This window comes from Hypanus sabinus, chromosome 9 (assembly GCF_030144855.1).
Source record: "Hypanus sabinus isolate sHypSab1 chromosome 9, sHypSab1.hap1, whole genome shotgun sequence".
Taxonomy (NCBI): Eukaryota; Metazoa; Chordata; class Chondrichthyes; order Myliobatiformes; family Dasyatidae; genus Hypanus; species Hypanus sabinus.
Window position 1 is genome coordinate 125166810 of NC_082714.1, and position 17403 is coordinate 125184212.

The window sequence follows — 17403 nt, forward strand, 5'->3', positions numbered from 1 at the left end:
GAAATGCTTAATTTAGGACATGTGCAGAGCTGAAGAACAGCATTCAATCATACTGCACCGGCAAAAGAGAAGGTGGATTTCTGCTGTCTTTAGACTTACAGAGGAAGATCCAGGACCTTACCCAAAAAAGGCTATACAAGTAAGCATTGTAATGGAAGAAAGAAAACTTTTTTAAAAAATGAGAACAAACTAGCATAAAATAATTCTATGTCTTTTATAAAGTAATGAGGTAGTGCAATTTTGTTTCTGTCTCATGTAGAATGTTGATGACTGGCTTATTGTAGCCTTGTGTTAAACATTATTATTATTTTGGAGTCAGGAAAAAAACTGTAACTCATTATTCTCTATTTAAATTACTTTGGTGTTGGTTACAGTTGTGAAAGTTTCTAGAAATTTCTCCTGTACAACAAGTGCACAGGATAAGTCCACAATCTAAGTTTTGCCAAACTGCTACCATGTATCTCTAGCTGTGGAAGCCCCAGTGTCTTTGCCTTTCCATGGGTTCATGGCATACATCTCTCAAATGCAGGAAAAGACTGGGATCAGATAGGGCAAATGACTGAATGTCAAATTTATGCGCTTTACAAACACAGTCTACAAATGTAGTTGATCTCAAAAAATAGTGCTGGAATTGCGATGTAGAAGAAATGCATGTCAAAATGACCTGGCCTCATTCTTGAAGTTAGTGCCAGCCTTTCTATAACACAATTATAGGCTCTAAGCAACTGCAATACTTTGAATATATGCACATTAGATGTACTTTGGTGCACATTCACAGTCTGTGAACTCAGGATGCTTAAGCACAAACCAACAATCAAGTTATGCATGACAGACACAGGTATTGACAATAACTGGGCAGTCACAATGTAGAGAGTGGGTTACAGAACTGATAAAGATGATGGCAAGCCCATATCCAACCCCCCCTTCTCACTATCCATCCCTTCCAAGCTGCTTTGTCATTTATCAATTTCATAGCCAATCTTTTATCTGAGCATCCTTTTTCCAACACTATTCCTATATCTGTTGATTCCTTTAATGTCCAGAAATTTACTTACTTTTGTTCTGAATACATATAATGGCTTGGATTTTTCAGCTGTCCAAACCTGAGAATTCCAAAGGTAGACAATACTCTGACTGAAGACATTTCTCCTAACCTCATTCCTAGTGGCCTCACATTTATTCTGAAACTCTGCCCACTAATCTTAGATGCCTTGAGCAGGGGAAATCATCCTCTCTGTATCTTGCCAGTCAAGTTCTTTAAACATTTTCTACATTACAATGACATTTCATTTTAGCCTGCAGTCAACAGGATGAGTTGCAACGTAAAAGGTGGACAAAATCGAAAAGGTAAATACAGGACTGAAGGTGTTATATGTGAATGCACACAGTATATGTAATAAGATAGATAAACTTGTAGCACAGTTGCAGATTGGCAGATAGGATGTTGTAGGCATCAATAAATCATGACTGAAAGAAGACTATAGCTGGGAGCTTAACATCCAAGTGTACATATTGTATCAAAAGGACAGGCAGGAAGGCAGAGGGGGCAGCATTGCTCTGAAATGACATACAGTCAGAAGGTGATGATCTTGTGCATAGATCTAAGGAGCTGCAAGATGAAATGGCCCTGCTGGGAGTTGCATACAGACACTCAAACAGTAGTAAGGGTGAGGTCTACAAGTTAAAATGGGAGACAGAAAATGCATGCCAAAACATCAATGTTACAATAGTCACGGGGGTTTCAGTATGCAGGTAGATTGGGAAAATCATGTTGGTACTTGATTCCAGGAGGGGGAGTTTCTAAAATGCCTACGGTTTGGCTTTTTAGAGCAGCTCATGGTTGAGCCCAGTAAGGGATCAGCTATTCTGGATTAGTTTTTGTGCAATGAACCAGAATTGATCAGAATATAATCAAATTCACCCTGAAATTTGAGAAGGAAAACCAAAGTCAGATGTAACAGTGTTACAATGGAGTAAAGGGATTTACAGAGGCATGACTGAAGAGTTGGCCAGAATTGATGGAAAAGACACCAGCAGGGATGATGGTAGAGCAGCAATAGTTGGAATTTCTGGAAGCAATTCATAAGGTAGAGGATATATCCATCCCAAAGAGGAAAAAATATTCTAAAGGAAAAAATGATACAATTGTAGCTAACAAGGGAAGTCATAGTCAACATAAAAGCCAAAGAGAGTGCATATAAAAGAGCAAGAATGAGTGGGAAGTTAGAGAATTGGGAAGCTTTTAAAAACCAACAAAAGACAACTAAAGAAGTCATTAAGAAGCTAAAGATGAAATATGAAAGTAAAGTTAGCCTATAATGTTAAAAAGGATACCAAAAGTTTCTTCAGATACATAAGTATAAAAGAGAAGTGAGAGTGGAATTTGAACTGCCAAAATGATCCTGTAAGGTAGTAAAAGGAGACAAGGAAATGGCGGACAAACTGCATATGCATTTTGTATTAGTCTTCACAGTGGAAGATGCTAGTGAAGTTCAGATGTCAGGGGTCAGGAAGTGTGTGAAGTTATGATAACTAGGGAGAAGGTTCTTGGGAAACTGAAAGGTCTGAAGGTAGATAAGTCACCTGGACCAGATGGTGTACACCCCAGAGTTCTGAAAGAGTGGCTGAAGAGATCGTGGAGGCATTAGTAATGATCTTTCAAGAATCACTAGATTCTGGAATGGTTCCAGAAGACTGGAAAATTGAAAATGTCACTCTGCTCTTCAAGAAGGGAAAGAGGCAGAAGCAAGGAAACAATAGGCCAGTTAGTCTGAGTTCAGTGGTTGGGAAGATGTCAGAGTCAATTATTAAGGATGATGTCTCTGGGAACTTAGAGGCACATAATAAAATAGGCCATCGTCAGCATGGGTTCCTCAAGGGAAAATCTTGCCTGACAAATCTGTTGGAATTCCAGCTATGCAGGTTTCAATTGCTTAATGGAAAGGCATTGAAGAAGAAACCCTTTCATTCAATCTGATAACAGCAATCACCAAATCAGCTTCTGGCACTCCTATAATGAAGGCATGCCACCAGGAAATAATGCCCTCCAATCATGGTACAAGAGAAGATGAGCCTTTGTGTCAGTTTCCTAAACGTCAAAGGTGGTTCTTCTCCAGTGGACTCAACTTAGGCTTCTTCTAGCTGTATCAATGATAACCACTGAGCATTTTAATTGAACATGTACAAATAAGCTGGAGGAACTCAGCAGGTTGGGCAGCATCTGTTGAAACGAGCAGTCAACGTTTCAGGCCAAGACCCTTCGTCAGGATTGAAAAAGGAGGGGACGGGGGCCCTATAAAAAAGATGGGGGAAGAGGGGAAGGTACCAGATGAAAAACCAATCAGAGGAAAGATCAAGGTGTGGGGGAGCAGAAGCAGGGAGGGGATAGGCAGGAGACGTGAAGAAGGTAAGGGGAAAGCACTATAGGTAGTAGAAGAAGGCAGGTATGAATGGTATGAATGTTCATACAAATGGTACGAACATTGAATTCTCCAACCCCGTAATTCCCTCCCTCTCCCTTCCCCCATCCCACTTTCACTCTGCCTCCTCTTCCAGCTGCCTATCACCTCTCTCATGATTCTGCCTTCTTCTACTACCCATAGTGCTTTCTCCTTACATTCCTTCTTCACCTTTCCTGCCTATCTCCTCCCTGCTTCCCCTCCCCCACCCCTTGATCTTTCCTCTGATTGTTTTTTCACCTGGCACTTTGCCCCCTCCCCCCACCTTCTTTATAGGGTCCCTACCCCCTCCTTTTTCAGTCCTAACGAAGGGTCCCAGCCCAAAACATTGACTGCTCGTTTCAATGGATGCTGCCCAACCTGCTGAGTTCATCCAGCTTGTTTGTACGTGTTGATTTGACCACAGCTTCTGCAGTGTACTTTGTGTTTACTGAGCATTTTAATTGGATTGGTAAGTGGGTGGGTGGGGAGTATGCAAAAAATATTGGAGTGATTATTCACTATCAAATTTACAGTCAAATTGGGACTATAAACCAATTTCTAGACCTCCTCATTGTGTCATCCCTAGTGTCATGAATAACTGTGACAGGGATTGCAAATCCCTTAACTAGATCCAAAATAAATCCATCTTGCTGATGCACACAGTCCACCATTCAACTGCATACTGTTCCATATCTAACCAATGTCACTATGTTTTGCTTTTTATGGAGTTCCTGCTATGGTTCCTGCTGTCAAGACAAATGTTGGATTTTTACAATAAGAATATATCTTCACAGTCTCTTTCCTCAAACTCATTTTCCTTTCTCCTCTCTAGATTTCTTCTTTTTAACATTCTTTTGTTTAATGGATCACATGTTTTGTTTCAGATTTATTTTTGAACTCACTTCCCTTCTCTTCATCCACCCACATTTTTCCCTTTCCCATTCAACCTGATTTTGTTGATCTTTCTGCTCACGCTCAGAGGTACTTGTATCCCTCCTTGCTTCTCCAAAGTTGGAATCTGAAATTACACAGAGGGAAAGTGGAAGCAGAGGGATAGTTAAAGACACAAGGAACAAGGCTCAGAGGGTTTTCATTATTTTGAAATCTTGGTGCACTTCAGTCAAGCTGTGCTTTCTATGAGATAATACAAGATATCACATATCTTTTTCAAGCCGTTACATGATTGTCCAGTTAAAATCTGATAAAGATAGTGGATATTCTTTGAAATGTTTTTGTAATAAAATGGGTAAGTGTTTATTCAATCTTAAGAAATAAAGGATGGCAGAGCACTCCACAGTAAGTAAAACTTGTCTCTCAGTTCTTGCAAATGTCAAACACAAGTGTACAAGCATTGGCATGCTCATCTGGTGTAGATTGTGAAAACTTGTCATAGATTCCAGATCAACTAAGAACCTACAATCCATTTCAAACAAACTGGCAAACATTTACTTATTTAATAAAGATTAATAGCTCGGACATAAAAATTATTCCTTAGAGTAAATTCAAAACCAAATGGCACATCATGTTTGCAAGTTAAAAGCTAAACAATTGTATATTTTTAAGAAATATTTTCAATAAGTCACTTTGACTCATTCTCTTGCACAATCATTTCTGGAAGTAACAGCTTTCTTCTCTTACAGCTTGCCAATGACAGGTCAAAAAACCATACACTGCTATATATAATTTCCGGTGAGGGGGTTGATAAGGATCCTGAGAGAAACTTGTTCACAATTGACAAAGAGACTGGAGAAATATTTGTTCATCACAAAGTTGATCGTGAGCAAACTCCATCATTAATGGTACTCGTTTTCTTCCTGTGATTCACTTCAACAAATGTTTTACTGTATGATTCAATGCATACGAACCGGGCCCTATGATTTGTGCAACATTCATACAAAATTCTTAGGGCCTGGTAGCCAATGTTCCGCCGGCAGAGCTGGAATGTCATAGGCAGGGATAAGGGACAATAAAGTGTCCCACTGAGCAAAATTATCACAATCAGCTGAAAGCTTCTCCTTGAATGTTCTCCTTGAATAAACATGGTCTCTCTTGTTCAGAGATTATTTCTCCTTGTCACAAAGACCCTGTGGTAGTAATTTCAATCGATCCTAAAAGACTGAAAGCATTGCGGTTACTTTCATTAATATTATTACTTACCAGGATCAACTGCATGTCTTGCAGCTGCTCTGTATTTGCACAGTCATGAAAAATCAATGTTTTCAGCATTTGTATAGCACCTTCCTAAAAATGATGCTGCCCTTTATTTGCTTTTATTGTGCATATTAACCTTAATATTGTGTCCAAGAATGTTCATCATTACCTTAACCTCCTAATTACATTACAAAGGTTCCTGATTTTGATTTGATCAGTAATAGTGGGAGACACACATTCACTTCAGCCTCAGTTCATAAATTTAAAATCACTCTTTCTATTCATAAAAGCTATCATCTGCATTTCCTGTCTTGTGATTCTGTATATTTGAAGCTCTATATCAGACCATGATGCTACAGAATGGACAGAATGCTCTCCAGAGTACATCTTATATCAATCTGTTGGGCCTATAGTGGAACCTCTGCGATGCTGATGCCCATTCCTTACCCCTCAATGAGGACTGATGTGTGTTCTCCTGACTTTTCCTTCCTGAAGTCCACTATCAATTCCTTGGTTTTGCTGGCACTAAGTCAAAGGTTGTTGTTATAATAGCATTCAACCAGCCGATCTATACCTCACTCTTTACACCTCCTCATTGGCATCTAAGATTTTTTCCAACAGTAGTGGTGTCACCCATGAATCTGTAGATGGCATTTGCGCTGTGCATTCCTATCCAGTTCAATGTTTTTGTATGTTCTGGTGAGACTTGTCATGAAACAGGTGTTCAGATGTCAGGTCTCAGATCTTTAGTGTATTCCATTCTTCAGTGCTGCAGGGCACAGAGACAGATGTTGAAAATGCACTAAATAAATGAACCTATGTTTGTTCATTATGTGTTGTGTTGTATAATGAGGGCGATCATGGTCTTTCCTTGTCCATGACTGTTCTTGGCAATTTTTTTTTTCCAGAAATGGTTTGCCATTGCCATTTTCTGGGCAGTGTCTTTACAAGACAGGTGACCCTATCTTATCAATACTCTTCAGAGGTTGTCTGCCTGGGATCAGAGGTCACATACCCAGGACTTGTGATATGCACCAGCTGCTCATACAAGCATCCACAACCTGCTCCCATGGTTTCATGTGACCCTGATCAGGGGCCTAAGCAGGTGCTGCACCTTGCAAGCAAGTGGAAGGAAAGAGTACCTTACACTTCCTTCAGTAGAGATGTATCCCCACCACCTAGTCTGATCCTGTCAGCATATGAATTAGGAGTTGTGTAATCCCTTGAACCAACCTTGACATTCTATCAGACCATGGGTCATCTGACTTTAACCTCAAGTGTAGTTTAGAGTCATGCAGAGATATAGTACAAAACAGGTCCTTCAGCCCTTTGAATCCATTGCAACCATCAACCACACATCTAACACTAATCAGATATTAATCCCACTTTTTATTCTCCCATGAAAATTCCATATAAACGGAACCAGCAGTAGGATTGAACAAGGATCTCTATGCCATGTGGTGGTGACTGTACCACTTGTGCAATTGCACTGTCCTTTCCCATGTTTCATCCCTAATAACCTCTCATTCCCTTGCAAATATAATTATCTCTGCTTGAAGTTATTCAAAAACTTTGATTCCACCATCCCTTTGAGGGAGAGAGTTCCAAAAATACATAAGCCTCTGAGAGAAGAAACTTTCGCTTCATCTCTGACTTGAACATGTAATATTTTTTACTTGTCTTTCAGAACTAGATTCTTCCACTAGACTAGAGGAAACATAGTTTTGATGACCATATAGTTGGGATTTTTATGTTTCAATACATTTATTTTTTAGATTCCTAAGCTCACCCAACTTGTCCAACCTTCTGTCATCAGGCAGCCTGAAAAAAAAACTTCCATTAACTTCCTGATTTTTTTCCTTCAATTTTAATAGTGGTCACCATTCAGCACCACATTGGATCATTGCTATCAGAGAATGATCCATGAAAGATCTTTCTAATAGGGTGATATTATGGAAGTTTATAAAATTATGAGCAGCATGGGTGATCAGGGTCTTTTTGCCAAAGCAGGAGAGTCTAAAGCTAGAAGGAAATGGTTAAGGTGAGATGGGAAAATTTTAAAGGGGATCTGATATTAAGTTGTTTTTCTATTTGGATGAGCTACCAGAAGAGGTTGTAGAATCAGGTATGATAAGGCACTTTGACAGGGATGAGAAATAAGTAGAGAGTAATGGACCTAATGTGGGCAAATGGGATTATCATAGGTGGACATTAAAACTGGCATGAGCAATTTGAGTTTTAAGGGCCCCTTTCTCTCATGGTTCCATGATTTTATCATAACTTAAATATATAACACCGTTTTTAGTACTTACTGAATATATTTATTTTGAGAAAATAAATACATTGAATTTGCTAATGTATAATTATTTTTGGATTTTATCTAATACTATCTTTTTTGACTTACTTAGTTTAAAGTTGATGCAATGGATAAGGATACTTTGAAGATAATTGATGACCACATGTTATATAGAATTCAAGTGATTGATATCAATGACAATCCTCCTAAATTCAACCAAGATGTATATAATATTGATGTATTGGAAAGTACACATCCAGGTAGGAGTCTCTATCAAAACAGATTTTGCTTTTATATTTCTCTTCATTTATTCAGCATATGTATATTATTGTTCAGAAAGAAAGAAAGAAATAATGCTTAATTAATATAATTACTTTTGCATAAGATGAAAAAGTCCTTGTCTGTTTGAGAATAAGACAAAGACAACACTGTAGGAAGAGCTGATAGGTTGCACGTAGCACACTTTGCATGAAAATGCCAAATAACTGTTTCTGTCTAGAGTGTTAAGTGACCTATCCTTAACATTCAAGGACATTTCAGTTGCCAAGTCCCACATCTTCAATATCATAGGATTCATTACTGCTCATAAATCGAGTGGACCAGCCTCATAATTTCTGTAGATACAGGGACAAATCATAAATTAGCAGTCTTCTTGTGAGTGACACACCACCTGACAGTCCAAAAGATTTCTACTATCTACAAGGTACATGTCAGGATGGTGATAGAATAATCTCTACATGCCTGCATAAGTAGAGTTCTAACTACATTTGAGTATCTTCATATCAATTTGCTTCTTTGGCATCCAAGTCACAACCTTAATCATTCAGTTCCCTCTACACCAGTACACAGAAGCTGTAGTGTGTAGCTTTTATGAAATACACTTTCCTTAATGATTCTAACAATACTTCCCAAATCTACAATCTCTACCAACAAAGTTGCATGGGACTATCTGCATCAAAGGGTTCCTCACCAAGTCACACCATTCTGGTGGTTCATTATCACTGATTCTAAATCCTGAAACTCCCTACCCAACAACATTGTGAGAATGCTTCCACCAGAAGGACTGTACTGTTCGATAGAAAACCAAAATACATGCTGCCTTGGCTGGTCACATTCTGAATTTGCAACAATCATAAACAAGCTGGTTACCCCTAAATATGGATTGTGTATTCTGAAATCAAAAACAAAAATGATCAGTAAAGTAAAAAGAACCCACAAAATCTGTTCTTGACTTAATTTATTGGAAGGACAAAGACTTGGGAAGCAGGGAAATCATGTATTACCTTTTAAAATATGTATTTTGATTTTGTTTATTGTTTTTATGTACTATTGATTTTTAAAATGCTTCAGAATTTTGTTTTGACAAATTGCATCAGCTTAATTAATTTTAACTGTTACTTGATTTTGGAGACCTCAAACACCATAAAAATCCATTACATTTGGCAAAGATCTACACTTTGAAGGAATACAGTCTCTGAAGCACATCGTTTGAACCCAATAGACATCTAGGCAGCTCCACACAAGGGTATAAAGGACCAGTGAGATAAATCTACCACATCAACTCTCAAGTTCCATGTTTGTGCCCATTTGTGGAGTCCTTGCAGGTGGGGTGGGGATTCCAGGCCCCATTATGTTGTTAATTTTTAGTTTTTCAATCAAACAATCCAGTGTCTTGTATTTTTGTTGGATATATCACTGCATGGAAAGTAATCTCTGCAGAATTGTTTTCAAAGTCAAACTAATTTTATTATCAAAGTATATATATAACAAAATATAACCTTGAGATTCATTTTATTACACATATTTGCAGAAAAATAAGGAAATATAAAAGAATTTATGAAAATCTCTACATAAACAAGACTGATAAACAGTCAATGTGCAAAGGAAGACAAATAGTGCAAATAACTGTTGTTGAATGTGGTGGTGTGGTGCTCTTGGCTGATTGTAATGGTGAGAAATAGCACTGCCTGGATAGTGGGAGCCTTTGGTGATGAATGCTGCTTTCTTGTGACAGCACTCCTTGTAAATAGGTTGATTAGTGGGAAGGGCATTGCCTGTGGTGGATTGGGCTGCATCCACCATGTTATGTAAACGTTTCTGTTCCTAGGTATTGGTGTTTCCATACCAGGCTGTAATGCAACTAGTTAGGATACCCTCCACTGTGCAGTTATAGAAGTTTTTTAGGTGACACCGAATAACTGAAGCTTGCTTGAGCAAGTGGGTACTTCAGATTGGTGAAGCTCGAGGTTGGAGAAATTTAAAAATGCTCCAGCCAGTTGAATAGCATAGATTTTCAGTACTTGGGCCAGATATGCCATCTGGGCCAGATGATTTCCATAAATTCACCCTCCTGAAAGATACTCTAATGATGGCTTCAGAGACTGAAATCACAGAGTCGTCGAGGGCTGTGTGGATTTGTGAAGGTGCCTTCACGTTAGACTACCTAGGAGCAAAACCCTGTTGTCATTTATGTTGCTTGGTGTTGCTTTGTAGGAAATGATGGCAGTTAAGCCCTGCCAAACCATCGAGCATCCTTCTGTGATTCTTGTTTAGTCTGCAATTGCCACTTGTGAGATGGCCTTTTGGAGTCCTACCTGGATCTCTTGTATTTTTCTAGATTGCCAGTTCTGAATACTTTTGATCCAACCATCATCAGATTATGAATCTCATGGTTCTCCTAGGGCTTCTGGTTGGGGAAGACGCTGAATGAGTTCATGGGGTCCCACTTACCCATGAGTGTCTTTAAAGTCCATGACAACCATAAGACGTAGGAGCAGAATTAAGCCATTCAGACCATTGAATTTGCTCCACCATTCCATCATGGCTGATTTATTATCCTTCTCAATTCCAGACTTTACCTTGTAACCTTTAATACCTGACTAATCAAGAACTTATCCACCTCCACTTTAAATATACTCAATGGACTCTACAGTCATCTTTACCAATGTATTCCAAAGATTCTCTACTCTCTGGTGAAAAATCTTCCTCCTCATCTCTGCTCTAACTGGATGTCCCTCTATTCTGAGACTGCATTCTGGTCCTAGACTTCCCCATTATAGGAAACAACCTCCCCACATCTACTATGTGTAGACCTTCCAATAGGTTTCAACCTCCCCTTCCCCCGTTTTTCTAAACTATAGCAGGTACAAGATAATGAGAGGCATTGATCATGTGGATAGTCAGAGGCTTTTCCCCAGGGCTGAAATGGCTAGCATGAGAGGGCATAGTTTTAAGTTGCTTGGAAGTAGGTACAGAGGAGATGTCAGGGTTAAGATTTTTACTCAGAGAGTGGTGAGTGCATGGAATGGGCTGCCGGCAATGGCGGTAGAGGCGGAAACGATAGGCTCTTTTAAGAGACTACTGGACGACTACATGGAGCTTAGAAAAATAGAGGGCTACGGGTAAAGCCTAGGTATTTCTAAGGTAGGTACGTGTTCGGCACACCTTTGTATTGTGCTGTAGATTTTCTATGTTTTTATGTACAGGTTCAGAGCTATTAAATGCTCCTCATATATTAACCCTTTAATTCCCAGAGTCATTCTTGAAAACCTAACCTCCTCTGGGCCATTTCCAATACCAGCTGACCTTTTCTTTAACAATGGGCCCAAACTGCTCACAGTACTCCAAGTGCAGAGTGACCAGCGACTTATAAAACATCACCATTCCATCCTTGCTTTTATATCCTAGTCCTCTTCAATGAAGCCCAACATTGCATTTGCCTTCCCTAACAATGAGTCAATTTGCAAGCTAATTTCTAGGGAACCCTTTGCAAGGACTCCTAAGTCCCTTTGGTTTTTAAAAATTTTCTTCCCATTTAGAAAATAGTCAACACCGAAGTGCATGACCAAACACTTCACTAAACTACATTCCATCTGCCACTTCTTCACTAATTCTCCCAATTTGTCTAAGTCCTTCTGCAGACTTTCTGGTTCTTCTGTGCTACTTGCCCCTCCACCTATCTTCATATCATCTGCAAAGCTACCCAGAAAGCTATCAATTCCATCACCCAAATCACTGACAAACAATGTGAAAAGAGCAGTTCCAACACTGATCCCTGTGGAAGATTTCTCGTCATTGACAGTTAACTGTGTTGTATTCATTTAGGTTCTCTGATAAATCCATAAACATGGCACAGTCCACAGTCTCATAGCTCTTCCTCTGCCTCCCATGACCATCCATTTGTTGTCTTTACTCCTGATGCCTTGCTCTTTAGTCTCTTCTTTCATGCAGGTAGGAGGAGGACAGCTAAGTGACCAGATGTTAAAACAAATTTACTGAACAGTTCATGCTCTGTGTTTTAGGGACAAGTGTCTTCAGAGTAAAAGCAGAAGATCCTGATGAAATAAGCAATGGTAATGGACGAGTTTCATTCTCTATTATGTCTCAAAATCCTAAAATACCTGCAGGAATGTTTGGTATTGATAAAGACAATGGAACCATTTTTCTTCAAAAATGTTTAGACTATGAGGTATGTATTGTACCTGGAGATTTATTCCAAACCTGCTTTGATTACGTCTAGTCAGCCCAGACACTTGTCACTTACTATGACTTAATGTTTTTAAGTCATTGCTTGTAAGGTCTGATTCTTATTTGTGTTCTAGGCAATCAAATCTTATTCATTAATCATTAGAGCAAGAGACAATGGACATAATGTGTTTTCATCTTCTGCCGAAGTGAAGATCAAAGTGAAGGATTCCAATACCCATCCTCCTATTCTCATTCAGAAAAGTGTAAGTATTTTTAAAGAAACTTTGAGGTGAACATTAAGTACAATGGATGAAGGGGATGGGGGTTTGGTGGACGTAGCTTATTTCAGATCAAAATGACAATCCAGCTCTGTAGCTCTTCACCTGTATTTAATTCCTTTGTATTTGGATACTGCTGAGCTGAGATGTGCACAGTAACTTAAATTTGACTACTTTTGAAAAGGCATGTAACATACATAACAATTGGATGCAAGTGCGCATACATGCACATCCTCAATTTGCATAATAGAATACAGAACAGTGCAGAATTGTACAGGCCATTTGGCCCACAATATGGTGCCAATGCTTTAAGCTTCTCCATAGTCAATATAACTCTTTCCCCTCATGTAGTCCTCCATTTTTCCTTCATCCCTGTGCTTATCTAAGAGTGCCTCTACCACCATCCTTGGCTGTGTATTTCACACACCCACCACTCCCTGTGGTTAAAAACCTACCTCTATATCCTGCCCCATATAATTTCCTTCAATCACCTTAAATTTATGCTTCCATGTATTGACCTATCTTCCCACCCACTGCCCCTGGGAGAAGTCTTTGGTTGTCCTTTCAATCTATAACTCTTACCATACAGTACACCTCTAATGTGTCACTTCTCATCTTCCTTTTCTTCAAAGAGAAAAGTCCTAGCTTGCTCAAGGCATCCTTATAAGCTATGCTGTCTGATCCAGGCAGCATCCTAATAATTCCTCATTCTTCCTAGAGTGAAATGACCAGAACTTAGCACAATGCTCCAAGTGTGATCAAAGTGGAGTTTTATAGAGCTGCAACATTACCTCACAGCTGTTGAACTCAATCCCCTAATAAAGGCCAATACACCTTATGCCTTCTTCACCACCCTATCAACGTGCTGAAATATTGAAGGTTCTATGAATGTGAACCCCAAGATCCTTCTTTTCCTCTACATTCTTAAGAATCCCGCCATTAAACTTGTATTCTGCTTTTAAGTTCACTGTTCCAAGGTGAGTCACTTCACACATTTCCAGATTAAAGTCCATCTGCCACTTCTCTGTCCAGCTGTATTTCTACATTCTGTCAATATCCCATTCTAATCTATAACTGGGAGTAGATGTCTGTGCCTTTTCCAAGCTAGCTGCAGTGTACACTCACTGAAGATGGAGAAGTGAGTTTTGAAGATGAGTGATGCACCATCAATAACTCTCGGAGACAGGAGGCGAACAATAGGCTTTTATTAGCACCAAAACAGAGCCCAGCATCTCGGAGACTGGGGGTGGGGTGGTGGGGAGCAGTGCCTCCAATCGCCTTTATACAGGGGTCTGTGGGAGGAGCAACAGGAGCATTCAGCAGAGGGGCGTGTCCAAACAGGTATATGTAGTTCACCACAATGAGCAGGTATATAAGTTATCAACATCTTGTTGAAGATGTGAATGAGAACACAGAACTGAGAACAGATATGTGCCTTTGTCACACATGCTTATCTGGCTCCTTAATATTCTCCTGTCACCCTCAAGAATTTCTGTACACAGGTGTTCCTGCAAAATTGTCTAACATTGTCATATATTACAATTTGTATCAATACAAAAACTGACAGAACTCCATGCCAATGCAAAATTCTTTCAAATTAGTACATAATTTGTTTTAAATTGATTTCAAAAATCTTTAATATCATTTGAAATATTATTTTACAAGTACTTCTCTACTTACAACTTCCTGTCTAATTATTTTGGACTAATATTGTATTGTTTGTAGAGGAGAGAATTGTAGTTTTCATTAGTTATTGAGTAGAACATTATCAAAAATTCAAATTAACTTTAGATGCAGATGCAAGCAGCAGTTTTAAGAAGCATATACTCTCAGTGGCCTCTTTATTGGGCAAAAATGGTTAGTTAATGAGAAAGATCGGAGGAGAATGGCCAGGCTGGTTTCAACTGACAGGAAGGCAACAGTAACTCAAAGAGCCACCTTTTAGAACAGCAATGTGCAGAAGAACATCTCTGACTACATAAAATGTTGAACCTTGAAGTGGAGGGGCTACTGCATTACGAGACCACAAACATACATTCAGTGGAGGTACCTAAGAAAGTAGTCACTGAATTTAAATTCTGGTTCATTTATCAAGGAGTAAAGGATATGAATCAAGGAATTTGAGCACTGGAGTCTACAAAATTAAAAAAAAACTTATTTATTTTGGCTTTGGAGTCTAAATGTTTGGTGTATGTTTTTTTTCTGTGACCTATCTAATTTTTTTTTCTCTAGGCTGCAGCAGTTATCAATGAGACTGACAAAAACATGGTCATATTACGAGTAGGTGTTACTGATCAAGACACTCCCAATACACCAGCCTGGAGGGCAAAGTTTAAAATACTGGAAGGGAATGAAAAAGGAAATTTTAAAATGGAAACTGATCCAGAAACAAATGAGGGTCTGCTGAGTCTGATAAAGGTATGATATGGAAACTCTGCTTGAAGAAAAAATGGATAAATAGAAATATGTTAGCTTCATTTTTATCAATTCCAATATAAATATTTATAATTTTCAATTTTATATTGCAGCTGGAATGTAAAATTTTCCTTCATTCTTTAATATTATTTTATGCAATTATTGTTATTATTGAATTAAGTTAATGTTTCTGCCTTATAGATTTGGTGATCAAGTGATCAATATGAGAACTCTGGGGTGAGATTTCTATATCTATGGATTTGATTTTTAGTTCATGTAGCTGAGTTTAAAACTGTATCTATGCACTTGCACTTACCATCATCTAGTCAGGGAAAGAAAACCTCCCAACTTGGTTTCCTTTTCTGTTTCAATTATTCTAAGACCATTTGTAATACTTCAATTCTTCATGACTAATTTGATCATTCAAAAATGCACAGTCAAGTTCAGTCTGCTTCCAAAGACTAGCAAACAATGTCAGCCACTGTGCTGAGCTTATTTTGAACATATCTGAATCTGAAATGGTGAGTTGGATTTCAAATAAACTTTAGCTGTTAGAAATTAATGTATTAATGCTGTAAAAAATGCCTATTTACTTTAATAACTGATGTGCAAATAAATATTATTATATGCTAAGACCCAATTACTGAAGCTTTGTAGATTTTGAATGACAAGACACATTGTTGATCAATTATTAAGAAAGCTTTTGGAAAGGCTTTCAGTATTTTTAAATAGTGTCAAGTGTAGTTACTAAAATGTCATCATCACAACCTCTGGATTAAAAATAATGTTCCCTTTTACTTTTTTAATGCGTTCTGTTGTGTTTCATTGTTTTGTGACTGCCTGTAAGGAGATGAATCTCAAGGTTGTATAATGTATAGATACTTTGACGTTAAACATACTTTGTACTTTAAAATTTGAATGTGGTTCTTCCTTGCTTCACGTTTCTGTCAATTCAGAAGTCACATTTAGTTATACAATCTTGTACAATTTTGTAATCATCAAGGTAAAGATTGGAATTTCCTTCAGAAATCAGTGTTATTCAACCGCAGGTAAGCATTATCCAAAACAAAAAAAAAATGAGAACTCAGCATGCCTGAACCTTTATTCAGAGCTTTGACAATATGCAAGGAACAGTATACAAGACTGTTGTAGAATACAGAATCCCCTCCAGGTTACGACAAGGTCGGTAAATTGAACTACACACAAATCAGAAATGTAGCTGCATAAACCCAGAGTAGAAGATGCCTGCAGCCCTAGAGCAGCCTTCAAAGCCATTCCACTGGCGTCCCAGATGTTGTTCAAAAATGCAGACATTGGGTGTTCATAAGCTGAGTTGGCCACATAAGGAAAAACTCCATAAGGTATTTAATTCAAACTGATGATGTGTTTCTTACTATTGCAGTCTCTGGATTATGAACTTGGTCCTAAAAGAAATCTTAAAATAACTGTGGAGAATGAAGAGCCATTTTTCACATGTCTGGATACAAACCTTATAGAGCCGGAAACGTTATCTGCAGTTATTACTGTGAAGGATGTGAATGATCCCCCAGTGTTTGATCCTCCAACGTTAGTTGTTCATGAGCGTGAAGGTGAAGCACCTGGAAAAGTTCTGGGAAAATTCAACGCTTATGATACTGACAAATTTTATAAACATTCCATCAAGTAAGATACTGAAATCGACAGAATAATAATGTGAAACATTGAAACATGCAATTGTTTTGCAATTCTAGATTATTGTTACATTTCTTTGATCATGAAGAGTTAAGTTTTAATTAAGCCTTTGGCATGGTGAGCCAATGCCATAGGATCAGCTGGATAATGTGTAAATATGGTTTTGCTACTACATGAGTAAACTTACGTAATTTAAATGTAAAAGCAGCAAGTGAAATGAACTACCACATAACCAATGGATTATGAGATAAAAATCTTTTGTTTGTCAACATTTTGTTGAAAATGCTGGCAGGATAATAGAAAATGACAAGGCCCAGTATACAAGTCAAAAATATCAAATAAATTATCTTACTAACATCACCATACATGCTAGTATCTAGCTGCGGAAAGTTCATAAGTGACTGAATCCATTGAAATTATAAACTCGAGAGACCCTGCAGATACTGGAAATCTAGAGCAGCATGCACAACATGCTGGAGAACCTCAACAAATCAGGCTGCATCAATGGATGTTCCTCCATCAGCAGTTTCTCTTTTTAGCTTCTCTCTCTTTTCATTGGCATGTGTATGAGACTCACCTATGCTTGCCTTTTTGTCATACATGTGGAACAATCCATTTTTCCAAGCCTACACTGATAACATTCCTCAGGTCTTTATGTGCTACATTGATAAGTGTATTGGCACTA

The 17403-nt window shown here is 38.3% G+C and overlaps 1 protein-coding gene across 1 annotated transcript in view; it reads left to right on the plus strand.

Moving 5' to 3' along the window:
* Positions 1–5116: 5116 nt before the first annotated feature.
* The window catches only part of LOC132400118 (cadherin-like protein 26), a 45975-nt gene continuing 33688 nt past the window's right edge, over positions 5117–17403 (plus strand). Inside the window, exons 1-6 of the mRNA XM_059981192.1 lie at positions 5117–5239; positions 8000–8147; positions 12189–12355; positions 12489–12617; positions 14865–15050; positions 16450–16709. Coding sequence (XP_059837175.1) covers positions 5237–5239; positions 8000–8147; positions 12189–12355; positions 12489–12617; positions 14865–15050; positions 16450–16709 — 893 coding nt within the window. The 5' untranslated portion in view covers positions 5117–5236. The remainder of the gene's footprint in view (positions 5240–7999; positions 8148–12188; positions 12356–12488; positions 12618–14864; positions 15051–16449; positions 16710–17403) is intronic.